The following is a 25,626-nucleotide window of genomic DNA, read 5'->3' as shown; positions in this document are numbered from 1 at the left end:
TTTTTCATACTCTAGGTCCAATGGTCTGGTGCCACCAGCCATGACAATCTAATCAGGCTCCGACTCCACCCATGATGTCGGCCATTCCGTTGCTCGCTGCCATCAACCATCAAAGAGTCATTCTGCTAACCCTCGGTGTCACTGGGGACTGAATGATAGTTGAGAGCGAGTCAACGTCGACGCGGCTGACTCACGCCGCCACGCGAGTTTAATCACATCTGACTGAATCACGTCAAAAGCTAGGTTTCGAATCAGCCGGGACACAGCTGGTTAGCTCTTGGTTTGATTTTGAATCTGACTAGAATCAAGCTGTGGACTGTCCAATCCGTTCTGTGAAGCCACAAAGCTGTTTGCTGGCCGCCTGTCATAAACGTTTTACATGCGCCAACTGCTGTAAAAATAATTTCCCCTGCACTTCGGGACATTTCGTTCGAAAGCATGCCCTCCAGGGCGCTACCACCGTAACAGTATTGAGCACGCGCTGCCGCCAGTCACGCGACGCTCAAGCGACCCCGCGGACGGGCAGCGCGGCGACCACCTCCCGTCCGGGCGGCGGCGGTCGCAAGTGGGAAGGTCACGTGGCAGCGTGACCTCCTGACACTGCAATCCGCGCTGGTGGCACGGCGTATCGTGCGGCTGTATGGCGTGACGGTCTCGTAAGATCGCGCTGCGGGAGCGCGCGCGCGCGTTCTGCTCGGGGTCGCCCCAGCGAAGCTCGCTACAAGGTTCGGGTGTGCCACAGTGGGCGCCCGCCGTTCTGCGAACCCGAGGCTGACCCACGCACTGACGACTGATGCAGAAGTCGCGCGCGCCATTGTTCCGCCTGTTCCGCTCGGGGCTGGGGCTATCACAGCCGGGATCTGCCGTTCCCGGCGGGGTGGACTCGGCTATCGTGCGGCGCCCCGTTCCCAGGACACCACGGGTCAGCGGACGCAAAGGTCCAGGCAGCAGAAACGCGCGCCATGTTTTGAGGACCGGCGCAATGGCTCACCAGCGCTTCGGCTTCGCATTCAACCATTTGGCGATGTCTTGATAATTGGGTCAGTTTTTATACGTATACGCAAGACGCTGTATAACATGTGCATATGCATACACACAAAACATGCGCACTGCGCTGGATGAGACGTCACAAGCCGCAGGCTGACGAGCAGGCCGCCGACCCGCCCACATTCACTGTCCCATGTTACCTACTCCAGCTTGGAAATGACTCGATTCCGGCGGCCTCCTAGGTACATCAATTCTGCGTACTGCTGCGAGCCGCCAACGCGCATGCGCCGAGGCCGTCCGAGGGGGCCGGCGTGCGGTGAGTCACCGCGGCGCAGGCAGCGCCCCTAGTGGGCGCCGGCATCAACTAGCCGTCGGCCGCCCTCTGCTCGGAGCACAACTCCTCAGACCCCGAGACAGCCAGCGCGTGTCAGGGCAACTCCCCTCTCGCTCACCATGGACCCCGCTTTCGAAGGAGTCGGTCAGGAGCCGAAGCTGTGGATCTGGCGTATTGAGGTGAGTGGAGCGATCTCGTCTGTGCGTCAGTAGCCGGCGGCGCATCGTTTCGGTATCGGTGATACGGGCTGGCGGTGCCCCACCCCCAGACGTGGGGCTCCCGCCGGCCGGCCGGCCGGCTAGCGGTGGCGGGCGTGGGCGCGGCGGGACTCGGGCGTTACACTGTCTGCCTCGTGGTTCCGTGACGCTCAGAGGAGTGTGACCATTAGCTGCATACGGGACCGCAGTTAGAATGATGCGAAGTACACGCCGTTTATGCCTGGTTCGGGCGTGGCGGGCTACGCCGCAGTCATCTGGCGTCGGCTCCCACCTCTTTCTGCTGTAACTTCCTCGCGTATATCACAAGGAGGACGACGATATGGTTTTTCAAATCGGGGTGGTTATGAGTAGCGGAAGTGGTGTGGTAAACCGCGTGTGCCGTTGGTGGTGGGTGGATCGAGCGAGATGGGAATCCAATGTGAATCTATCCAGCGGTGGGGTCACATCCGTGGTGCCATCCGACCGATGGGTGGACCGGCGGCGGTTTCAAACTGCGAGAGTCTCGGTGGATATTATAATGATATGATCACTCACATGGGCAGCTGGGTACGGCGTCCGTTGAAACGTCATTTTTATACGGTTTGTGGTCGGGCAGCTGTCCGGACGGATGCTGTCGTTAAACGCCATTGGTGAGGGAGCTGATGTTCGCTGTGCCTGCAGCGCGGGTGGCGTGCCTGACTGGGCTTTGGGTAGCGAACCTTATCGATCGTCACAGAAGTTGTGAACTTATCTCGTGGTCTCAGGAACGAGTCTCGCTGTTCGTTAGTACGGGACCAGCTTCCCGTTTCGTTTTACCTTTCATACCACAGATCATCAAGCATGAAGCATTGGTTAGCTGCTGCTGTGTCGTTAAGATTCCCGCTGAACTCTTAGAGTCCGCCCGGCCGATTGTGGGGGGGGGGGGGGGGGAGAGTTCTGTCGGACGGTGCCCCCGCTCGCCGTCCGGCGCCTCAAGGTCACGGCTGCGTCCGTCGCGCGTCGCTGAGCCGGGCGGCGGCGGCGGCGGCGGCGACATCCAGGGAGGGAGAAGGGAGCGGGGGGGGGGGGGGGAGCAGAGCTGATGTAGTGGGACTGAAGACCCGGGAGGGAGGCCTGGGTAGGACTGGCGACATCCAGGCAGGAACAGGTGGAGCTGGCGCAGCTTGACTGAAAGCCCCGGGGTGAGGTCTGAGGAGGAGCAGTGACGTCCTGGCAGGCAGGGGGGAGCGGAGCTAACGCGGCGGGTCTGAGGGCTCGGGATGAAGGTCTGAAGAAGACTGTTGTCTAGATGAACAGAGGACGGAAAGGGGTGCGCATTCTCTCTCTTGCTGTTAATCCAGGGAGTGTTGGGGAGCAAGAGGAAAGCGCTTTCTGAGCGCGGGGGGGGGGAAGATTAAGCTCGCTGGTTTCTGAGAAAAGACAGACCAGTATTGACATGGGAAGGAAGTTATCGGGAAAGACAGTCGGGCCAAAGCTAAGTTGGGGTTGTCTGGGACTTCATAGAGGAATCGGACAGACTGCCCGCTCGTTCGCCAGCACGCGGGTGGAGGCTCCACGCTGTAACATCGGCAATTGTACCGTTGTCGTCATGATCACTGCGCCTCGGTACGGGCAGGAACTAACTGCACCAAACTGGAACAATATGACTCACGGGACGCCGGTGACTCAGGAAGGTCCAGGCATATTTGGCTCAGATAGGAATCGGTGGTTCAGACTTTCTCGTCGTCGCGGTGCGGCCCGCATGAATGATGGGTTTGTCGTCTTAGTGTGTGTAGGCGAGCGGCACACAGGCTGGTGCCTCTACTTACCTGCTGAGCATGCGGCACCGGCATTGGCTCCCCTCATGGAGATGTGCGGCAGAACGCTACAGCATTCCGCTGTGGAAATACTGCATTAGCTGGGCGTGTGTTCACTTTTGGTACGGTGTCTGACTGAACCACACATGGTCTATAAGTGCCTTCCTTATCCGCGACACGTCTGTTTCAGAACTTCGAGGTCAAGACCTATGACGAGGCCCAGCATGGCAAATTCTACGAAGGCGACTGCTACATTATTCTCAAGGTGCGTATGCAAGGGCTTAGAATACAGTCATGTGTCGTTATGACTTGGATAAGCTGTTCCATATTCACCACACATCCTACCAGCCCGAGACAGAATGCACGCGGCAGAGCCGTGTAGGAGGTCTGGGGGAGAAGTTTCCCGTTAGCTGCCTGGTTTTCCTGGTGACCGGGCGTAGTAGCCTGCCAAACACGAGCCGAAACAACCTGGAGCTGTGCCAGCGCTGGCGATCTCTGAGAAGACCTCAGTCCCAGCGCCGGCTGGTTCGGCGGCCGGTCGGCGGCGGCGGCGCCGACGCGTACAGCCAGCGCCTCAGGCGGCCACAAACGCGCCCAGGCCTTCCGGTCACTGCAGGACGTCCGCCCGGGATCCGGGAGGACTGGCACATCCCGTGTGACTTGCTGCGTCTGTGGCCACGAGCCGCGACAGGCTCGGACGGTCCCGCGCGAGCGCCCCGAGGGTCTGTCAGACCCCCACCAGCCTATGTTCTCCCCTCTGTGTCCGGTCCGCGTGCAATGGGCGGTAATATGATTTGCAGTGAGTGGCGATGTTTATTGACAAGTGAAGCGCCGCTGTCACTGCCCTGTCACTGTCATACTGTTAGTCAGTGTTCACCTGTCCATGGTGCCCACGATGTGTTCTGCTTCCAGACCAAACTGCAGCGGGACCAGCTGGTGCACGATGTTCACTTCTGGCTGGGCAAGGAGTCGTCGCAGGTGAGCGCTGTCGGCAGATGAGTAAACACCAGACGGGAAGTCGTAAACTCGTGTCAAATGACGAACACAAACACGACTCGGCTGCTTACGCGCCGTTTTTGGATGCGGCGGTGCCGCTTCAGACACGCAAACCAGACGCTGTACACGCCCGGCTCGAGCTGGCCCGGGATGGATCCGGTGTCGGCGGGTCTCGTCCGAATGGAAAAACGCGGCTGCCCGCAGCTCCATTATTGGTCGCAGCGGGATGCATGAAAAAAACTAAAAAGCGAACATCCCAGCGCACGCAGAACTCCGGACGCAGGCGCCCCAGGCCGACACGCCTGGCTTCCCGCCGCGTCACCGATTCCGCCGGGCAGATTTCTGGGCGTTTTGTTTGGCACCGCGGAGCGACTGATAGACCTAATGCCTGTGAGCAGCTCGTGTCGCAGCGGATCGATCTTGATCCGCTCAGCGTCGTCGCTCCACATGCGGACGGGACCCGCCCAGCCGCGCGCGACTCGCCGCCGCGCTCGCGAACCGCGGCCCTCACCTGCCCCGGCACCGCGCCGTAAAGCAAGCGCCGTTTGGCGCCGCTGCAGCGCAGGTCGAGGAAGCTGCGGTTGAGGAAGTTTCAGACCCGTCTGCGGTTGAGGAAGTTTCAGAGCCGTCTGTGGTTGAGGAAGTTTCAGACCCATCTGCGGTTGAGGAAGTTTCAGACCCGTCTGCGGTTGAGGAAGTTTCTGACCCGTCTGCGGTTGAGGAAGTTTCAGACCCGTCTGCGGTTGAGGAAGCTTCAGAGCCGTCTGCGGTTGAGGAAGTTTCAGACCCATCTGCGGTTCAGGAAGTGTCAGACCCGTCTGCGGTTGAGGAAGTTTCAGACCCGTCTGCGGTTGAGGAAGTTTCAGACCCATCTGCGGTTGAGGAAGTTTCAGATCCGTCTGCGGTTGAGGAAGTTTCAGACCCATCTGCGGTTGAGGAAGTTTCAGACCCGTCCGCGGTAAAGCAGTTTCAGACCCGTCTGCGGTTGATAGTTGTCGGTGCTGTTCAAGACACGTTTCATTCTCGTCTTGCAGTGGCACGTGCGCTCTGCACATCACAATGGCAAAGTCATGTCATGTCGATGCCAAAGCGTGCCCCCAGACCAGACGGACCAGGACCAGACCAGACCAGGACCAGACGGCGGGCGCGTGACCCGGTCATACGCCGCGTCACGCGTCACACGTCATCCGTTGGTCACGCGGCCGTGGCGGCCGGCTCCGGCTTTGGTCCGCTGCCGTGCCGGCCTGCTCAGAAGCAGTTGGACTAAGCCGCCGGACCGTTTCCCAGCGGCCGGCTCCGGCTTTTGCTCGTTGCCATACCGGACTGCCCAGAAGCCGTCGGACTGAGTCGCCTGACCGTTTTCCAGCGGCCGGCTCCGGCTTGGGACCGTTGTCGTGCCGACATGCTGGGAAGCCGCCGGACTGAGTCGCCTGGCCGCTTCCCAGCGGCCGGCGGCGCCGGTCACGCTGGACCGCTGTTCCGGTGTCTGGCGGCGGCAGCGCGCGGCCAGCTGTCGGCGCGCTCTGTCTGGTCACGCCGCTCGGGTCTGGCCGGCGCCCGGTTGGGTTCGGGCGTCGACGCTTGCCACTTCCGTCGCTATTCCGAGCTGGAACGCTCGGGTGACGACAGAGGTGAACCGAAAATAGCCACTCAGTGGAGTGGACCGCTCTACCGAAAAAATGCGGCGGTGGCTACCGCGTGGGTGGATGCAGAATGGTATCCATCATCTGGCTGCGCTTGGCTTTGGACTGCGTCATGACGAAGCTTGCGCCGAAGTAGCCCATGTAAATGAGTGCCGTTGCTGGAGGCGGCGGAGGGCGCGCCCCCGGTCGGTAGGTCGCACCATTCTCGTGCGGCCGCTCCTTCGGCAGCGGGGCGTTTCCCACGCCGGGCCAGCGCGGGCCGCCTCGGGTGCCGGTCATGTGCGGGAAAGGTGGGCGGCCCGGTGCAGTTTCCGGCGGCCCGGGCGGTATGTGGGCTGCTGTGAGTCACCTCGCCACGGCCGCTGCAGGTTCAGATCACCAACTGCGCACGGAGCGGGGAAGCGGATATCGGCCGGTCGGCTTCACGCGAGCTCAAATCTGTATCCGTGCCACAAACAAAAATGATGGATGGCAGTAAAGTTGAGCGCGATGCGGATAGGGTTGAATGCCAAACAAAACTCGGCGGTTGGAATCAATCTGGCTATACCGACGCGGTAGAATGTCACGCAGACCTCAGCGATAGGAATCCATCGGGTAATAAGCCGATGTCGGTTGTGACCATGCTATGTCGTCCGCACGCACGCCGCGTGTGCTCTGACGGTGACGACCCGGCCATATCGGCAACATCTGTTTGGCCAGGTGTATAATGTATCGGGCCGAGTCGGATCAAAAGACGCGTCCCTCGCTGATCAAGCGTGATGTCTGACGGACTGTATGAGCCGAGCCTGCTGTAGGCATCACACGCGGGGGCCATAAGTGTAACTTACCCTTTGCAAGCGAGCGCTGGCTTTCTGGTGGTGCCCGTGTCACTTCTGCCCAGTCCTGCAGCCTTCAAGTAAACAACGCTTGGCTCCTGGGCGCCGACGGACTATCCATGTTGCTGTGCGGCGTCCTCGGATTGCAGCCTCGCCCTTGTCTGGAGCTGCAGCATTCTAGCCTTACGCCCCAGCCTTTCGCGATGTGGCTGCCAGGCCGTCTTCGTGACGGGCATCCGTCGGAGCGGCTTTGGTCCCGCCGATCCAGCGGAGCCCCCCCCCCCCCCCACCCCCCGTCTCCAAGGTCGCGGTGAGGTCGTGCCGGCGTGTGAGTCACCGCCGGCCGTGTCTGCCACCGCCGGACGGGGGCCGGCACCGCCGGCGCCGGTGTGGGGCTAGTGTCGTTTAAAAGCCCGGTGCCGGCGCCGCACCGACGCTGGATCCGTATACATGAGAAGCGGCCTACAGCCGGCGAGGCTCGGCGTTTGTATCAGCGTGACTGCATCCGACGCGAGTCAGCGTTTTGTGGTGTGGACGGTGTCTCAGCGTCGTCAGGACGTGTCTCAGTATTGCCCGTCCAGGCAACACCCCAGCGTTGTCAGGACTTGTCTCAGTATTGTCGGTCCAGGCAAAACCTCAGCGTTGTCAGGACTTGTCTCAGTATTGTCCGTCCAGGCAACACCCCAGCGTTGTCAGGACTTGTCTCAGTATTGTCCGTCCAGGCAACACCTCAGCGTTGTCAGGACGTGTCTCAGTATTGTCCGTCCAGGCAACACCTCAGCGTTGTCAGAACTTGTCTCAGTATTGTCCGTCCAGGCAACACCTCAGCGTTGTCAGGACTTGTCTCAGTATTGTCCGTCCAGGCAACACCTCAGCGTTGTCAGGACTTGTCTCAGTATTGTCCGTCCAGGCAACACCTCAGCGTTGTCAGGACTTGTCTCAGTATTGTCCGTCCAGGCAACACCTCAGCGTTGTCAGGACTTGTCTCAGTATTGTCCGTCCAGGCAACACCTCAGCGTTGTCAGGACTTGTCTCAGTATTGTCCGTCCAGGCAAAACCTCAGCGTTGTCAGGACTTGTCTCAGTATTGTCCGTCCAGGCAAAACCTCAGCGTTGTCAGGACTTGTCTCAGTATTGTCCGTCCAGGCAACACCCCAGCGTTGTCAGGACTTGTCTCAGTATTGTCCATCCAGGCAACACCTCAGCGTTGTCAGGACGTGTCTCAGTATTGTCCATCCAGGCAACACCTCAGCGTTGTCAGGACGTGTCTCAGTATCGTCAGTCCAGGCAAAACCTCAGCGTTGTCCAGGACTGATCTCAGTTTGTCCGTCCAGGCAAACCTCAGAGTTGTCATACTGTATCAGTTGATTGTCCGTCCAGGCAACACCCCAGCGTTGTCAGGAGAGAACTTGTTCAGTGTTTGTCCATCCAGGCAACACCTCAGCGTCGTCAGGACGTGTCTCAGTATCGTCAGTCCAGGCAAAACCTCAGCGTTGTCAGTCCACGCATGGCTGTCGCATCGCCGGCAATTATTCAGCCTCGGCCTCCGGCACCATAGCATCGGAATGGCGCGTGTCTGGGGTGGACGTGAGGTGGCTCCGGCCGGACCCGTGTGGGATGGAATGGGGCGGGGCCGGCCGTGGTACCTGCAGCTGGCTGGCGCCGTCAAACGTGGGGGCATGTGGGGAACGGATGCAGACCTGATGCAGCTGCGGAATTCCAACAAGCCAGACATCGCAACGAAACCTGTACTTTGGTTCAGGTGTTCGCCACGTCTGCTGTTGGCCACACCCCCCAATGTTAGCGACTGGTGCTCTAACGCCTCGTAATTGCATGCCTGCGTCGAGTCGGTGACGAAAGCTAGACAGAAGCACGTCCAGCTGCAGCCGGCTTCGGCTGAGCCCCAGCCTGGCGCTGCCAGGGACCACCTGGTATCGATCCGGGATGCAGAGCTACAGCGGAAACTTCATGACCGACCCCGACCTCGACGCGGCCCCGCCCCCGGCGTGACGTCACGGTCTGTCTCCCTCCGGCGCCGTCCAGCGCCGCATCAGTCGCGGGCCATGCGGCGCGTCGCCATTTGTCGGCGGCGGCCGTGCGCGCGCCATAAAGGCAGCCTGATCAGACGCGTCTGTCGCCGAGCTCCGTGGAATCCGGCGACGCTGTGACCATCACGAGCAGCTGCAAGCGGTGCTGCAGTCTTCCATGGCGGCGGCGGCCGCGTGCCCTCACGTCCCGCCGGCCTCCGCTGGCCTGATGTGGCCCGGGCGAGCATATGACGTGTCCTGGACGGCACGGAGAGGAATCCAGCTTGATCCAGCTTTATCCCGCCGCCTGTTACGGCGGGATGAAGCTGGGACTCGTTCTTGCACGGCGCCAGAGATGCCGGGAACGGGGAGGGCGTTCCGGTTAGTGCGTCATCGGTTTGACGTCACATCATGTGTGCATGACATCACACCGTGCGGTTCTGCAGGTCCGGTTCGCCGCGCGTGGTGGCGTGACGTCATTGATGGCTTCACTCACTGATTCATGTGTCCCATTTCACGCCTCCTAACATGACGTCACATCCTGGCCGAGAATCGCAGCTGCCCCCCTACCGCACATGAGGCCATGCCCTCCCCTCTGTAAGAAAGTGGTTGACACCCGAAATGTGTGAGGAAAAGGAGTTCACGCGCAATCTCCTCCAAACGGTGGCTTGGGGAAAGTGTTTCTGTCTAACAGAGCGCAGCGCGTAACTTGTCGGTTAGGTTAAAACTCCATGTAAAGGCGGAATATTCCCTGCACTAAGCTATCATGGCTGCGGCACCGCCGCAATAGTGAGTGGCCTGTTCTTGACGGGAAAGTGCAAGCGCCTTTTTGTCAGACCTAGAACGCTTAGCGTTGCTGTCGTGTTTCGAACCCTCTGAGTTTGGTATTGCTGAGGAAATTGGAGGACAGATAGGCCATTACATAACCGGAATGGGGCAGCCCAATTAATGCCCAAGTGTTTTCTTCCACTCATAGTCACTAGTACTACGTGTTTCGTAAGGGCTGCTGTTGTGATTGTCACAATCGCGCCTCACGTCGCCGGCCTTCCGCAGGATGAGTGGGGCACGGCGGCGATCAAGGCCGTCGAGCTGGACGATTCTCTGGGCGGCAAGCCCGTGCAGCACCGCGAGGTGCAGGACCACGAATCGGCCCTCTTCCTCTCTTACTTCAAAAAAGGTACACCAACAGCTGAACGGCGTCCGTCGTTTGCACAAATGTGAACTGTCTTGCTACGTGCGTGAGCTGTTTCCATTGAAGAAAAGAGAGTTATCGTCACACATGCTCGTGGTCGTAAATGCAGCGTTATGTAATCTGTAAACAGTGATGTTATTCGGCTTAATAATACCGCCGGTGCTTTTGTGGCGTAGCTTGCGGGATATTTTGCATTTAGGGCGGGCGCCGTTGCTGCGTTTGAGATGCCCGCCCATGCGTGCGTCTGCTCGATCCGGATACCCTTGCATTTGTAACGCTGTCAGCGTCGCTCGCGTGCGCCGAGAGTGCGCTGTCGTGCAGACTTCCCCACACGCCATACGCCCGGCTCCCAGATACAATAGGCGTCTGGCACCGACCGTAATTCCGCCGCTGTCGGCACAAATGTTGACCTTCGTTCAACGCGGCGGAAGTTGTCTCATTCCGCGCACATTTCCGTCCGCGCGGCGTATCTCAAGCCTGTCGTGTCATCCAGCAGGAGTCCAGTACCTGAAGGGAGGCGTGGCCAGCGGATTCCGCCACGTGGACCCGGACGACTACGAGCCGGCGCTGTTCCAGGTCAAGGGCCGCCGGAACGTGCGCGTCTCTCAGGTAGGGGTCACGAGGGCACCTGGCGGGCGCGGCGCGGCGCAGACGGGCCAGACGGCCGAGGCCGATCGACCGCTCGGGGCGCTGCTTTTGGGCCAGACGAAGATAATAGGGTCGGGGTCGATAGCCAGAGGCGAGCACAGGATCTGGGCTGGCTGGCTCGGTCCCCTCAGGCTGTGTGGGGGCAATACTCATACGAGATGTGTGGGTGAAGAATGCGTTGCACCAGATTCACGACCTTTTCACCAGACTTGATTGTACGAACCCTTAGATGTTGCAGCAGAGCCGTTGTCCACCGCATTTCCCTGTCTGTCTGACATTTGTCTAACGTAACAGGACAGTACGAAGTCTTAAAAGTGTCATGAAGCCCGCAGCCTCATAATACATAAGACATCTTCAAATCGCGGCGTGTATATCACGTATCCGCCGACACGTATGAACCCCGGCACCAAACTCCTGAGCCCACACCCCACATGGCCCACTTCTGCCCGGGCAGGTGGAGATGGGCATCGCGTCAATGAACAAGGGCGACTGCTTCATCCTGGACACGGTGGACACGATCTACCTGTGGACGGGCCCGGAGAGCCGACGCACCGAGCGGCTGAAGGCCATCCAGTCGGCCTCGCAGATGCGCGACAACGACCACGCCGGCGGCGCCAAAATCCTCATCCTCGGTAGGGCTCGCCGCCGCGCCGCACTGCGGTCGGGGAGGTATCTGCTCACTTCCAAGCGCAGCGGGGAGCCGCATGGGCGTGGGAAGGGGGGGGGGGGGGGCGGCGACGGTGAAGAGCGGTGGGCATATAACGTCCACTCACGGGGTGCACTGCACGGGGGTGCATGACAAATATACTTCAAAAAGCTGTTTGGCCCTCGCACGTTGTGGGACTTAACCACGCTTCGGGTACTGGATTCCGATCGAAAGCGGTGAGACCGCCGCCACCGCAGTGGGACTGCCGTCGAAGTGGTGGAGATCCTCTCCCGCCCGGGCACAGCTGACTGCAGCTCGCCCCCGGACGGGCCGTGGTCGCCCCCCCCCCCCCCCCCGGATCTCGACTTCCTCCGATTTATCCCGGCTGAGGTGTTCCTCCTCCCCTCTCTCTCCCGCCTCTCCTTCCTCCCCGGAAGAGGAGCAGATGGTCGGCGCGAGCCGTGCGTTCCGTCGTGTTTGGGTGCAGCCGTCGCCGCCGCCGCCGAGACGGCGTTGGCAGACTGGCGACGGGCAGCTGTTCTGGATGGAGAGCGATGGTGGCCCGCTGCCAGCTCTGCGCCTGGGCGTGGCAGCACGTGGGTGGGGGCTTCGACGGATTCACGGAAGACGCATGTGTCGTAATGTATGATTCTGGGATCGTGCCCAGGACGGTTACGGGAAACTAGGGGCGAGGTGCTTTAGCGGTCAAACTATGATGGCAAATAGGCCGGTGGTAGACCATTTGAAGAGCGGCTTAACGTTGCTGTACGCTATATGGCATAATCGCCTTCTTCTCGCCATAGCAATGTTAGGCGTGCTGTGTCATTACTTGGTCCCACTGTGTACGTGCACCCAATCCTACCATGTACGCGTACCTTATGCCACCGTGTACGTGTACCTTAGGCCGTTGTGTACGTGTACCCTATCCCGTCATACGCGTGTACTCCATCCTGCCGTGTACCTGTATCTTATCCCGCCGTGTATGTGTACATTATCTCGCCGCGCACGTGTACCTTATGCCTTCTTGGACGTGTACCTTATCCCTCCGGTCGCGTCTCAGGTGCCCCTCGCTGCTGTCAGTCCTGGTTTGGAGGAGAGGACAGTTCCATGCTAGATACTCGCTATCCAGTGCGACTTCCTGTCATAGCTCCTGGCAAATTGCCACAGTTTCCGTCAATTGTTTGGATGAAGTGCTGTGAATGCTTTGTTCGCTTCAGTCTGGCCAGCTGCTGTCATTCATAGCTGCCTTTGTCGGCTTCCTTCCATTTGTTTGCCCCCGGCCGACTCTAACGGGGCGGCTGCAGCTGTTTTCAGAAACTCGCTGCAGGCAGTGCCGAGCTGGACCGTTGTTACGATCGATCCCCAAAATAACTCCCCAGAGGTGATGATGTCCCGGGCTGGGTGTCATTTCCCGTTGAAGGACCTGGTGTTTCCGTGCCCGTACCACCGTCCACTCCTCGCTCGCGTGACGCCGTCAGGTGCTCCTGGCCCGTGACGGCTTTGAAGCGTTGACGAAGCAATCGCAGCGGGGTGCGCCGCTCACCACCCCTCCCCCCTCCCCTCCTCCCCCCCCCCCTCCGCAGACGAGTCGGCCGACAGCGGCGAGTTCGAGGCGTTCTTCGAGGCACTGGGCGGCGGCTCCAATGACGACGTGGCCGACGCGCCGGCGACCGATGATGACGTCAGCCACGAGAGGAACGAACAGGTGACCATTGTGATGTTTCCTGGGTACAGGTGACCATTGTGATGTCTCCTGGGCACAGGTGACCATTGTGATGTCTCCTGGGCACAGGTGACCATTGTGATGTCTCCTGGGTACAGGTGACCATTGTGATGTCTCCTGGGCACAGGTGACCATTGTGATGTCTCCTGGGTACAGGTGACCATTGTGATGTCTCCTGGGTACAGGTGACCATTGTGATGTCTCCTGGGCACAGGTGACCATTGTGATGTCTCCTGGCACAGGCGACCATTGTGATGTCTCCTGGGTTACAGGTGACCATTGTGATGTCTCCTGGGCACAGGTGACCATTGTGATGTCTCCTGGGTACAGGTGACCATTGTGATGTCTCCTGGGTACAGGTGACCATTGTGATGTCTCCTGGGTACAGGTGACCATTGTGATGTCTCCTGGGCACAGGCGACCATTGTGATGTCTCCTGGGTACAGGTGACCATTGTGATGTCTCCTGGGCACAGGCGACCATTGTGATGTCTCCTGGGCACAGGTGACCATTGTGATGTCTCCTGGGCACAGGTGACCATTGTGATGTCTCCTGGGCACAGGCGACCATTGTGATGTCTCCTGGGTACAGGTGACCATTGTGATGTCTCCTGGGCACAGGCGACCATTGTGATGTCTCCTGGGCACAGGCGACCATTGTGATGTCTCCTGGGCACAGGTGACCATTGTGATGTCTCCTGGGCACAGGTGACCATTGTGATGTCTCCTGGGCACAGGCGACCATTGTGATGTCTCCTGGGTACAGGCGACCATTGTGATGTCTCCTGGGTACAGGTGACCATTGTGATGTCTCCTGGGTACAGGGACCATTGTGATGTCTCCTGGGTACAGGTGACCATTGTGATGTCTCCTGGGCACAGGTGACCATTGTGATGTCTCCTGGGCACAGGTGACCATTGTGATGTCTCCTGGGTACAGGTGACCATTGTGATGTCTCCTGGGTACAGGTGACCATTGTGATGTCTCCTGGGTACAGGTGACCATTGTGATGTCTCCTGGGCACAGGTGACCATTGTGATGTCTCCTGGTACAGGTGACCATTGTGATGTCTCCTGGGTACAGGTGACCATTGTGATGTCTCCTGGGTACAGGTGACCATTGTAGCGTCAAAAAGGTGCGGGCGTCGTCAGCTGATTCATGCAATGTTCCTCAATTATAAACAGATAAGGTGACGCTTGCTGAGAGGGTGGTTCATGTAACTTCCTCGCCTAAAAATCGAAAAGTATTGATCGCGAACTGATTCCCTTCATCTCACATGCATGCGTGACGTGTTTTCGAAAATGGCCATCCTCGGGGCAGGTCGCCGGCGCACTTTGGTCACTGGCGCACTGAGCTCTTCTGACCGATCCTCTCCTCTGGTGGCAGAAAGCGGCCACGCTGTACAAAGTGAGCGACGGTGGCGACGACTCGGTGGAGATTGAGGAGGTCGGCGCCCGCCCGCTGACGCAGGACATGCTGCACTCGGAGGTGAGCCGGGCCCAAACCACTTTAACGGTGTTCTCTCACCCTTCCGTTCAGTCTCAACTGCACCGCCCGGGTAAAATGATCTTCACTTATGACCTAAAAATAAATTTGACGTGGCTCTGTTGATTGTTGGTGTCTTGATAATCCATGTACGAATGCGGGTGATTTGTTCAAATTTAAATGATTGATGTTTATGCACCTCTACTTTCTGCTTGTTTGTTATGCGCAGATAGCTCCACTATATATTCATGCTTGTTGTTTTACATTCAGAAGGCAAATATAACCTTAAATGGTTCGTAACATTGAATGCGTTTGCATAGATCTTGTCTCTTTCTCGCATGGTCTCTTGATCTTTGGCTTGTCAACTGGCATGAAGTATTCACTACCGTTCGGTAACATTCAGTGTGGCATGTGTTTGTTGGCTCGTTTAGTTTGAAATTCCGTACGGACTGTGGTTGTTGCGCGCCGTTTGAGATCGCACGTGCCATTGGTCTTCAGCAGATCTATCCCGCATGTACGTTTAATTGACATAAACGGTACTAATGGTCTCCACGTAACGGCTAACGTCTCATGTCGCTGCGGTGAACGAGCTGGCTTTGCGAAGGCAAAGGTTCAAACATAGACACACACGGCCTATACGTGTTACTCCATGGGCGTTCCGCGGTCCTAGCGCCTGCTTATGTCCGGGTCCTTGTTGGTGCCCCTCTTTATTTTGTCCACTCTGTCGTGGAAAGGCAAAACCGCGTTTTGCAAAACAACGCTACGCACGCGGATTTGTCCTTGCACGACGGCGCTGTTCGGTTGCTAACGCTGAGGCTGAGGGTGCTGCGCGTGCCGTCTGCTTTGTCTGGAGCTGCTGCCGGTGGCCAGCACCACCCACCGACGCTGTCTAACGCTCCTCCTGCCGTTACATCCAAGTCCGGCTCTCAGGACTGCTTCATCCTGGACACTGGCGCCGCCGGCTTCTTCGTCTGGATCGGCCGCGACAGCGCCAAGGCCGAGAAGGAGTCGGCCATGACCAAGGCCACCAAGTACATGCAGCAGAAGGGTCTGCCCGTCTGGACCAAGGTGAGGACGCATCGCCAAACGGCCGACAACGGCTCCACGCTCAGAGTAAGCCAGCCTGGGAATGTCGACCTCTTTGCGTCTCTTGCGTAGAGTTGCGGGTCAGGATCGCTGTCCCCTGTCATTGGTATGCGCCGGGAAAAAGAACACCGGCCGCGTGACAGGCGCTGTCAGCAAATCGCTGACTTCCGGGACCACCCGTCTGCGGGGCAGCGTCATGGATCGCACGTTTCGTGATATGGTTTCGCACGCCTTCGACCGCCACCTGACAAAACACCTGCGGCCCTAGATGAGGCGTGTTGCGCTGCTGACCTGACCTGACCTGGCATAGCCTGACCTAACCCGACCCACCGGCTGCTCCAGGTGGAGCGTATCGTGGAGGACGCCGAGCCGGCCGTGTTCAAGCAGTACTTCTCCCGCTGGGTGGACGACGACGCCCAGGTCGGCCTGGGCAAGGTGTACACCGAGGAGCAGATCGCAGGTGCGTCCAGCTGGTCGAATCGAAAGCCAGCAAGTCTGTGTTCGCGGCTGACTTTTCTTAGAATGGAGCTTCGGTAAAAATGGGGCGTTTCAAGTCCACTTCCAGTGGGAATATTATAGCATGAACATCGAAACATGCTTAATGTTCACTGACCGATAGTGAAACATTTGTATGACAATCATACAGACATGCTCTACCCATACTGGAAAAGAAAGCTACTTTTAGCAATATCCGTTGGCAGTCGGATAGAGCTCGTCTCGTGCGTACGATGTGCTGTTGGCGCGCCCCTGACGTACTGCACCGTCTACGCGCCCCTGACGTACTGTACCGTCGGCGTGCCCCTGACGTACTGTACCGTCGGCGCGCCCCTGACGTACTGTACCGTCGGCGCGCCCCTGACGTACTGTACCGTCGGCGCGCCCCTGACGTATTGTACCGTCGGCGCGCCCCTGACGTGGCGCCGTGCTCTCCAGAGAGCCTGCCGAACCTGGACCTGTCGGCCCACTCGCCGGCCGAGCAGCGCCACATCATCCAGAAGTCTGCCGGTGCTGCCATCGGCTTCATGCCCGACGACGCGTCCGGCCAGCTCGAAATCTTCCGGTGAGGCTGCCACTCGGCGCCGCTGGGCTGGCCCGCGTGAGTTCTGGCCGATGTGGTGCGGCGCTTTCGGGTAGAAATGGTGAGACTGCTTTCAAAGGCACCTCTTGTCGCCAATGGTATGCTTACTGACATTGTTTCACATGCCCTGAACGTCAATGGGAATGTGATTAAGCGTGAACTATCGGAGGTGTCGTTCTTTGCCTTATAATGTGCATGCTCCGTCCCCTTGATCGCGATACTCGATCCTTCTGCCGGTGAAAAGGACAGGAGACGCCAGCAGTGGTTGTGCGGTTGTACCATCTGTCGATGCTATCTCGCTGTCACGGCCAAGTGTGTAAAGTTGGGTGGAACTTCCTCTGCTTCCCTCGGCCAGCTTATAAAGCTTCCCTGTAAGACCCGCAATAACAAAACAAGGCTAAGCATGGACACCGGGTATGTCATGTGTCGTTTTGGCGTTGGTGACCGGCCGCGCTGGTTGGGGACGGGATGGCACAAGGACCGGCCAACTCTGACGGCCTCGTGTCCTTCGTCAGGGTCGAGGAGATGGATCTGGCGCCAGTGGCCGAGGAGGCGCACGGCATGTTCTTCGGCGGCGACTCCTACGTCCTCAAGTACACCTACGAGAAGGAGGGCAGGGAGCAGTACATCATCTACTTCTGGCAGGTATGCGGTGCCAAGTTTTAAAGCGCCCGAATAGCTGGACGAACGATGATCAAGACACGTGTTTTCGAGCATCGGTGCGTGGTTTGTGTGATGAACATTGACAGCTTGTTTCATCTAGTCGCCTAAATTCGTGGCGCTCTGTTGCCAGCGGGTTAAAATCGCACCTCCACAGTGGCCTTCCGAATGGCAGCCGAGTGTTCTTGTTTGCAGGGCAAGGAGAGCTCCAACGACGAGAAGGCGGCGTCGGCACTACAGGCGGTCAAGATGGACGACGACCTGGGCGGCAAGGCGGTCCAAGTGCGCGTCAGCCAGGGCGAGGAGCCGCGCCACTTCCTCATGCTCTTCAAGGGTAGGTGCTGGGATCGTGCTGTGACGGTCGGCTGGTCACTGATCAGGCAGGGGGTGGTGTGTTCATTAGGCCCGCGGTCATGACGTGCGTTTGAATGTGAAATGTCGGCTGTCATCATAGGGCGGAAGCGGCGATCGTGCTCTTCGTACGATTGCTTGGGACGCGGACGTGTCGTGGTCATAGGTGTCGCAAAGCAACCACTCGTAGGGGAAAACACTTCTTTGTGGCTTAATTGCGTCTCAGTGTAGTGTCGCGTCCCCCTCCATGTACCGAACCAGTGCACCCCGGAGCCCGTGCTTGGCTGAGCCGCAACTCACTCGGCCGGTCCCGCCGCAGGCAAGATGGTGGTCTTCATGGGCGGCCACGCGAGTGGCTTCAAGAACGTTCACGACCACGACACGTACGACGCGGACGGCACGCGCATGTTCCACGTGCGCGGCCTGAGCGAGGCTGACACGCGCGCCGTGCAGGTGCCCGAGCAGGCGGCCTACCTCAGCCCCGACGACGTGTTCGTGCTGGAGACGCCCGGCACCACCTACATCTGGAACGGCCAGGTCGGTGCTGGCGCCGCCCGATGGCAGGGCCGGGAAGCTGTGGTGTGCTTGGTGGCCGGGAGGCAACTGTCGTGTAGACTGGGAGAGTGGTGTCCAATTTATTGCAATAACACTTTCGGCGACGGGGCGAGGAAAACGCCGGGGGGGGGGGGGGGTTGAGCAAGGATGCTGAGCCCCCTGCCTTTCTGGAAAGTGAACATGGGTTCAGTGGGCGTTGACTAGAGAGAAATTACCAAAAGGATATGTACCTGCCCCGACATGAGGGCTTTTATTCCTTCCTGCGCGTCGGCTGTCTTCGGGTATAATGCATTAGTTAGAGTCGTGTATTTGTGGTCCATATTTGAAGCAAACGGATGCTGATAGTCGCACAATCTTGGATATGCAGCAGACAGAAGTAAGCAGATATGACTAGCTACTTTGTTATCTCCCAGTCCTTTTCTACTCATCCTAAGTGGGTCTCTCATTTTAGATAGGTTCGTTGGCCGCCTGTTTCAGCACTTCACCGTCATCTGTTCTGTCTTCTGCAGTCTGACCCGACCTGACCTGACCTGACCTGACCTGACCTGACTCCCAGTCCTCCTGGCAGTAGCGGCTGATGACTGACGCTGCCTGCTCCGCTTCAGGAGTCCTGCGAGGAGGAGCGGGCCGTGGCGCCGGGCATCGCGGCTCTGGTCTCCCCGGACAGCGAGCCCACCGTTATCAACCAGGTGAGGGCGCTCCTCCGGCCGGCAGGGCCTCGCGTCCCGCTCACGAGGTCTGATTACGCCGAACATCATGTGGAATTGGATGGGATGCTGAGCCGGGCTCGCTGACCGGGCGCGTCCCTGCACTAGCGGTATGCCAATGCAGTGACAAATAGCACGACCGGACAGTGACGCGCCGTTGTCTGGCCTCTGACCGTGCGGTCTCCGAGTCTGAGCGTCCGGCGCTGCCGTCCCTGAGTCTGACCCTGTCACTCTGAGCCGCGCCTGAACACCCCCTCGCGCCGGCAGGGCGAGGAGCCGGAGGAGTTCTGGGCGGCGCTGGACGCCTCTGCCGACCAGATCGGCCACCATGAGCCCAGCTCGCCCCAGCGCGCCAAAAAGATGGTCCACTGCACCATCAACAGCTCCGGCAACTTCATCGTCAACGACGTCGACGGCTTTGAGCAGGACGTGAGTGTGCCGTGGGAGGTCAGGACTGCTCTTGTGTACATAGTAAAAGCTGGGTGGTCTGAGGGTTTGGGGCGCGATATCCACCAGGTTTCAGGGACCATGGACATTTATCTTGTGTGCAGGTGCATTGCTGTAACTGATGGCCAGTTCCTGGTATATTTAGGTCAAACTGAGATATTGCCTCTGGATAAGATATGGTAGAATGGTTGCGGGTATCATCATTGGGCTTAGCGTTTGTTTGTGCGCTTTGACAGCTTCAAGTCTCCTCGTACTCCCCAAAAAGTCAGTCTGGCCATGCTATGTTGCGGGTGAACAGTCGCAGCTGTTGCCATTCGATAGCAGTCAACTATTGTCATTCAATAGCCATTAGCTCTGCTGAACAGCCATTTTTTTTCGAGCGTCGCTAGAGGGACAAGCCCGTCGGGCTCCTCATGAAAACACAGCAGAATAATCAGACATGACTCATCACGATAATCGCAGGTGCTGAAATATGCAGAGTGGAAAGAGTCGCCATGCTAGTGCGACGCGACGCGCCGGGTCCTCTATCGATTGCATACTGACCTTCGCAGGACCTGAACGACGATGACGTCATGCTGGTGGATACGGGTGACGAGGTGTACTGCTGGATCGGCAACGACGCCAGCGCTATGGAGAAGGAGAAGTCATTTGAATTCGCCAAGGTACACTCAAGTTCGCCGTTGTTATGAAGCGGCTGAAGCTACCGCTCGACGTTAAATTCATGAACAGTGCTGAGTTTTGTTGCGGTGCTCGATAAGGTGACTGTTATGGTGGCACCGACCGCCGTCAGACGTGAATTTATTGCTCGCTATTGATGACGAACCGCACTTATTTGCCATCCGATGCGAAGATACGATACTGCCACACAGCGGTAGTGCCTTCTACGGTGGCACCAGTTCCAGTGTCTCACGCCATATAGTAGAATGTGACGCTAGACCGGCATGGGGTGGCAGCTGCGTGTGCCGCCCTCCCGTTGCCTCCCACCGGCGCCCCCCCCGCCCGCCCCCCCCCCCCCCCCGTCGCTAACAGTGTTAGTCGATGCGGCCGTTACAGAAGTTCGTGCAGACCGACCCCCCCTCGCTAATAGTGTTAGTCGATGCGGCCGTTACAGAGGTTCGTGCATACCGACCCCTCCCCTCGCTAACAGTGCTAGTCGATGCGGCCGTTGCAGAAGTTCGTGCAGACCGACCCTTCCCCGCGCTAACAGTGTTAGTCGATGCGGCCGTAACAGAAGTTCGTGCAGACCGACCCTTCCCCGCGCTAACAGTGTTAGTCGATGCGGCCGTTACAGAAGTTCGTGCAGACCAACCCCTCCTCGCGCTAACAGTGTTAGTCGATGCGGCCGTTACAGAAGTTCGTGCAGACCGACCCCTCCCCGCGCTCGGACGCCACCGTCATCCAAGTGAAGGAGGGCAATGAGCCGGCGGCGTTCAAGGCACTCTTCCCCAGCTGGGACGACGCGTTCTTCGAGGTGCCGTCTGACGTACGTGCCCCTCAGCATGCGACGGGGGGCCGTATGTACGCTCGCGCTCTACCTTTATCCAGCTTCTAGCCAGCGCTGTGCTGGCCTGTTCACGCCTCGGCATTGGGCGCTAACACGTGGTGGTGGTAGGGGTGGTGGACCGTGAGCGATGGAATAGTTTGAGTGCCTGAGACTAGGTAACCATGAAAAAGCACGCGACCCTACTTACCTGAATAATGGGAAATGATGTGAGGCAACTTTAATGTTGCACGGAGTTGAAGCTCGCCTTTCATGGCAAGGTACTTCCACTATTAGTAATTGTACAGCTGTACGTGCATGCCATAGACACGAGTTGCATTATGTGTGCTATAAGAAGTTTGCTATGCAGCTGACGGAATGAATCATCTAAATTGTAAAACCATGCTCACGTTCGCATTTGTATTTGTTTCTAACGAACTCGCCATGAGCACGAGTCATTGAAAATCATCGTGGTTCTCGATGGTAGAAGTGAATTAATATCCCACTGCATCTAGCATATGTGACTCAAAGCGCCTCTGGCGTTAGGATGCGGGCAAAATGAGTGAAATGATTATACTGACAGCCAAAATGGTGGGCCATCATCATGTATACATACTGGAGCTGTATGAGTTTGTTTATGCAGGCCAAGCGCATCTTTGCGTGAGCCAGCAGGACATTCCTGTAGCTTCATCGGCGCCGCCAGCCCGGCCAGTCCCGCTCTAGACGAGTCTACTTTCTTAAAGCTGCTGATCGTGTCATCATGCGGTTTTCAGGTACAAGTGGCACAGTTTCCAAAGTTTGGTTTTTACGTTTTCATGGCATAGCATCTACACGTGTGCTATTTGGCACGGTGATCATATATACAACGTCGCAACATCAGTCGCTAGCTCCCCTCTTTACTCGATTAACACACGAAAAGTAACATTTTAAAGTCGCGAGGAAAAAAAACTGAAGAAAGCGGGCTGGTGACGCGCCTCTTTTTCGGCTCCCTGACGCCGATGCGACACAAGACTGATCGACACCAACGGAGGAGAGAACTGGCGAATAAACGCCTTCACTGATCTCCGAGTGCCTGACTCTCGGAATGATCTATGCATGCCTGAACTGATCTCAAAGACAAAACGCTCAAGCGTAAACCGAGAGGGGCTAAAGCATGAATATTGCACAGCCGTGTAGACCGTGCTGCGGGAACACCATCGACCCAAATCATTTCTGTTTTTCGCGATGTTTCGGTCAGCATTCATAAAATCGTGCACTTTACAAATTTATGGATGTTGTCGATCACATCGATTTTGCCTGCGCTCGGCTGGCCGAAATCAGTCTGCAATCCAGCAAAGTAATTTGCACTCCAATTTATGGTGTCGTCTACGTGAATGCAGCAATCAAGTCTGCCGCCACCTCCCTGTCCCACGCCGCCGCGGAAGGCGTCTTACTTACGTTGATAGTCGTCTAATCTAGATATAATGCATAATATGTCTGAAATATGTGTAAGCCTTACTTATGCTGACTTACATGAATACTTACATTGAATACTTGAAGAAATACACCACCTCGGTAATTAGTTGCTTGCCCCGATGCGTGACATTTATCCACTATTCCCCACATACGCCCCGCCCAACGCAACTGCAATGTTCTTGCCCTAGCGCGCTGGGTACGTATGTACATATACTACGTGCGCACATGTATGTACATATACTCCAGGCGTCACTGGGGCTGCTTTTTAAGGGCTATGCTTCAATCGCTTAGTAGTAAGCTTTGGTCATAGTAGTAAGCCGCTTATCGTTGCACACAGCGGCGCTCCCCTGTCACTGGCTGGCGCGCCGCCGCGCGCCACTGGAGCACCGGTCCACGTCCGATGAGAGTACACCGTGTATATTGCAATGTGCATTGGTCGGGCTGTCCAAGTGGCGTGCTAGCGGAACACCACATGGCGCGCCATATTCAGACCTGCAGAAGAAAACCCTGTTAACGCGCGCCCGGGTGGCCGGCTAGATACCCTTTGCTCGGGTGGGGGTCAATTTGCCCGCCCCCCCCCCCTAAGATTCCTAAGCTGGAGACACCAAATTTGCAGGGTGTGTGAACCTGTACGTGAACTCACTTAGGTCGAAGTTTGAGGTCACTAGATGATGTCCTGGTCAGATAAGGTCAAACAAGGCCAAATTCCAGGTTGGTCTCCAAAGTACCCCCAGAACCTAGATAACTCTTTCTAAGCAAAAGGCCACAATCTCATTTAAGGTCAGTGACCTTGCTTCACCCTTTGAAGGTCATGGTGACCAAAATCATACAAGACTGCTCCGAGTTTTGCAGTTGAATAAGGGACAAAGATTACGTTTGGCAGTGTGTTCTTTGAAAATGTCGACCTGGGTCATCTTATGTCATTGATCTATTATGACCTCTAAGAAGTCATCTGAAGATGAATGATGCGGTTCCTGCTATCAGTGAATTCAAAATGAGCACCGGAAAATACCCCATACGCAACCCCTAGAGCAGTAAAACAGGTTGGTTTTGACCTTGGTCTGACCTTCACACCTGACCTTAGGTCAACTTAGGTCAAGTGTGAAGGGTACAGGTACAACTTAGGTCAACATGCTTGTGTTGCCTAATAAAGCATCTCAAATATGTATATCTTCGTCAAACACTCCGCTATTGCGTCAGATTGAACGATTCGCTAGAAATTGACTTTGCTGAAACCATGGCCGGACTTTGACCTGCCATAGGTCAGTGACCTTGCAAGGTGCATCTAAATGTCTTACACCAAGCGATCTGCTCTTCAATTGTGAACAGCTATGCAAAATGTGGCGCGGCTACCCCGCGCCGTTCCGAAACTATTGTGGAAAAACATCCGGGGGTCAATTCGACCCCCCAACCCGAGCTCGTGTTAGTGAACGAGCAGTCTCACTTTGTTAGTTAAGTTTGCGCAACTGCCGCTGTGCTCATTCTCTTATACGGGCTGCCCACAATACCCTGACACTTCTGATACCCACTCTTGACCCCAAGTGGCGTTTGCACCTGAGCGGGTCGAAAGTTTCCCTCATCTCAACTGGATATTATAGCTTGCATCCGATCATGCGCTGTAGCCACACATCAGCGCATAGCGATCTCCTGTGTTTTAGCGTGGTACCGCTCCAGCATGTGTCGAAGTTTCACGCGGCCCGGCTCGCCTCACGTTCTGTTCTCGCGTTCGCAGAACCGGCCCAAGTACGACGACGTCAAGTCCATGATCGCCCGCTTCAATGAGTCTATGTAGGCGGGCTGCGCCGCACCACGCCTCTGGCGCGCCAGTCCTTGCCGCCGCGCGCCGAGGTTCGGCGCAGCGTGCAGCGTTCTGCCGGCCCAACCACGTGAATTACCGGCGCCATGATCAGAGCTCTGCTGGCGTTTGGAGCCGCTCTTCGCCGCCTTAGGGATAGATCGGGGCCTTTTAGGGTCGGTCCCGGTACGTAGTGCGAGGAGCTCTCTCTTACACCGATTTGTTGGTTTCCGAGAAGGTCTCAAACCTATTTTGTAATAATTTTGTTTGTTTGCTTCACTCTGCGGGCGGTGTGACGTAGTGTTTGGATATATGCGTAGTTCGATCGCATGTGCTTAACGAGAGCATGACAACAACGAGGTTCGACGTTCATGATGCTGGCTGCCGGTGTTTCGAGCAGTTGTTTTGATATTTTCACGTAGGCTGCCACTGCAATCCGATCGATGGCGACAGGAGATTCTGAAGAGGTTTTGTTTTCTCACTTAGCCGCACATTTCTGCTAGCGCGTCGAAGTTTTCATGATCCGCGTATTGGCATCCGGTGTTTCTGATGTCTTCATTGCTGGTAAGGTGACGAGCGGTGCTCCGCCCGTCCTTTTGGAAACGTCCCTTGATAAGGGCAGTGGCTCCGTCTCGAATTTCAGCCGGTATTTGCCCACTAGCTGAACGAATTGTTAGTCTTCCGTATTGTCTGACAACCCCAAGCTGATAGCGCATTGTGAGTAGAAGAACGTCCAGACGGTTGAGTGCGGAGCCGAGGGAATACTCGAGCCATGCTATACTTGTAACGCTTTCCGCTGCCTCAAGGCCGCGCTTTCTGTTCTTCTGCGGAACCGCGCTGGTTGCGCAGCCTACATGCTTCTAAAGCTTTATACGACGCCGGTAGACAGGCACCAGTCGAGGATATTTTTCGAATAAACCTGTGGAAATTTTGCCGTGTCTTTTTCATATGCTACGGATGGATACTGCAATGGTACGGCGCGGGCGTGAAAGTGAATAAATCGGGCTATTCTTTGTCTGCTGCTACGTAAAACTGACACCTCAAACGGTATCATCTGCAATGTCGGGGAAACCCTAAGTATGGTCTGCCTTAACGATTAAGTGAGGACGATATGTTGCCAGCTTCATCAAATAACTTCTCTCTTTTCCTAGAAGGACAGATTACGAAAAAAAACGCAAAAACTCAACAACAAAAAGATGTGAACATTGTGCACGGCAGTTAAACAGGTAAATTGAATGGACGCAGGCAGAACGCGTTCATTCAATTCACCTGAGTGGTGATGTCAATAAAAAGCATGTTCATATGCGGACCACCCCTCGGCCTCGCAACCTTCACCCGGCTTCCTCATCCGCCTCCTGTCCCGGTATTTCAGAGAGCCAACTTGGACTGTGTTTCAGCTGCCAGCATGCGCTCACGTCCACACGTGTCCAGAGTTCCGGGCCGAGTCCCGGGCTGGCGGCGGGTCAGCACCGGGAAAACGTGTGGCACGTGGCGACCGCCGCCGGTCACACGTGCCTACAACGCA

General features: G+C 57.1%; 1 protein-coding gene across 3 annotated transcripts; it reads left to right on the top strand.

Annotated features, from left to right (window-relative positions):
* Positions 1–1,368: 1,368 nt before the first annotated feature.
* Positions 1,369–25,033, top strand: LOC119113133 (gelsolin, cytoplasmic). 3 transcript variants are annotated; one of them, XM_037237496.1, is made up of 19 exons: positions 1,369–1,500; positions 3,505–3,579; positions 4,227–4,292; positions 9,848–9,971; positions 10,483–10,595; positions 11,089–11,266; positions 12,864–12,985; positions 14,389–14,490; positions 15,406–15,555; positions 15,916–16,033; positions 16,507–16,633; positions 17,167–17,296; positions 17,507–17,645; positions 17,982–18,199; positions 18,823–18,906; positions 19,192–19,353; positions 19,923–20,033; positions 20,723–20,854; positions 24,039–25,033. In XM_037237496.1, exons 1-19 carry the CDS (start codon positions 1,441–1,443, stop codon positions 24,096–24,098), a joined length of 2,271 nt encoding a protein of 756 aa, XP_037093391.1. In that variant the 5' UTR covers positions 1,369–1,440; the 3' UTR covers positions 24,099–25,033. The 3 variants fall into 3 exon arrangements, with proteins under 3 accessions (XP_037093391.1, XP_037093385.1, XP_037093378.1); XM_037237490.1 differs by having other exon boundaries at positions 10,480–10,595; positions 20,723–20,842; XM_037237483.1 differs by having other exon boundaries at positions 10,480–10,595.
* Positions 25,034–25,626: the final 593 nt, after the last annotated feature.

This window comes from Pollicipes pollicipes, unplaced genomic scaffold (assembly GCF_011947565.3).
Source record: "Pollicipes pollicipes isolate AB1234 unplaced genomic scaffold, Ppol_2.1 Scaffold_2555;HRSCAF=2994_pilon_pilon_pilon, whole genome shotgun sequence".
In the NCBI taxonomy this organism is placed as follows: Eukaryota; Metazoa; Arthropoda; class Thecostraca; order Pollicipedomorpha; family Pollicipedidae; genus Pollicipes; species Pollicipes pollicipes.
Note: the sequence above shows the minus strand (reverse complement) of the source record. Positions and strands in the feature narration are given on the sequence as shown.

What these genes read in the sequence shown, in the direction of transcription:
- LOC119113133 (XM_037237483.1), top strand. Translation starts at nt 1,441, where the DNA reads ATGGACCCCGCTTTCGAAGGAGTCGGTCAGGAGCCGAAGCTGTGGATC. An exon ending in CGCCAAAATCCTCATCCTCG is followed by an intron (nt 11,267 to 12,863) that starts GTAGGGCTCGCC and finishes CCCCCTCCGCAG; the next exon opens with ACGAGTCGGCCGACAGCGGC. An exon ending in GTCTGCCCGTCTGGACCAAG is followed by an intron (nt 15,556 to 15,915) that starts GTGAGGACGCAT and finishes CGGCTGCTCCAG; the next exon opens with GTGGAGCGTATCGTGGAGGA.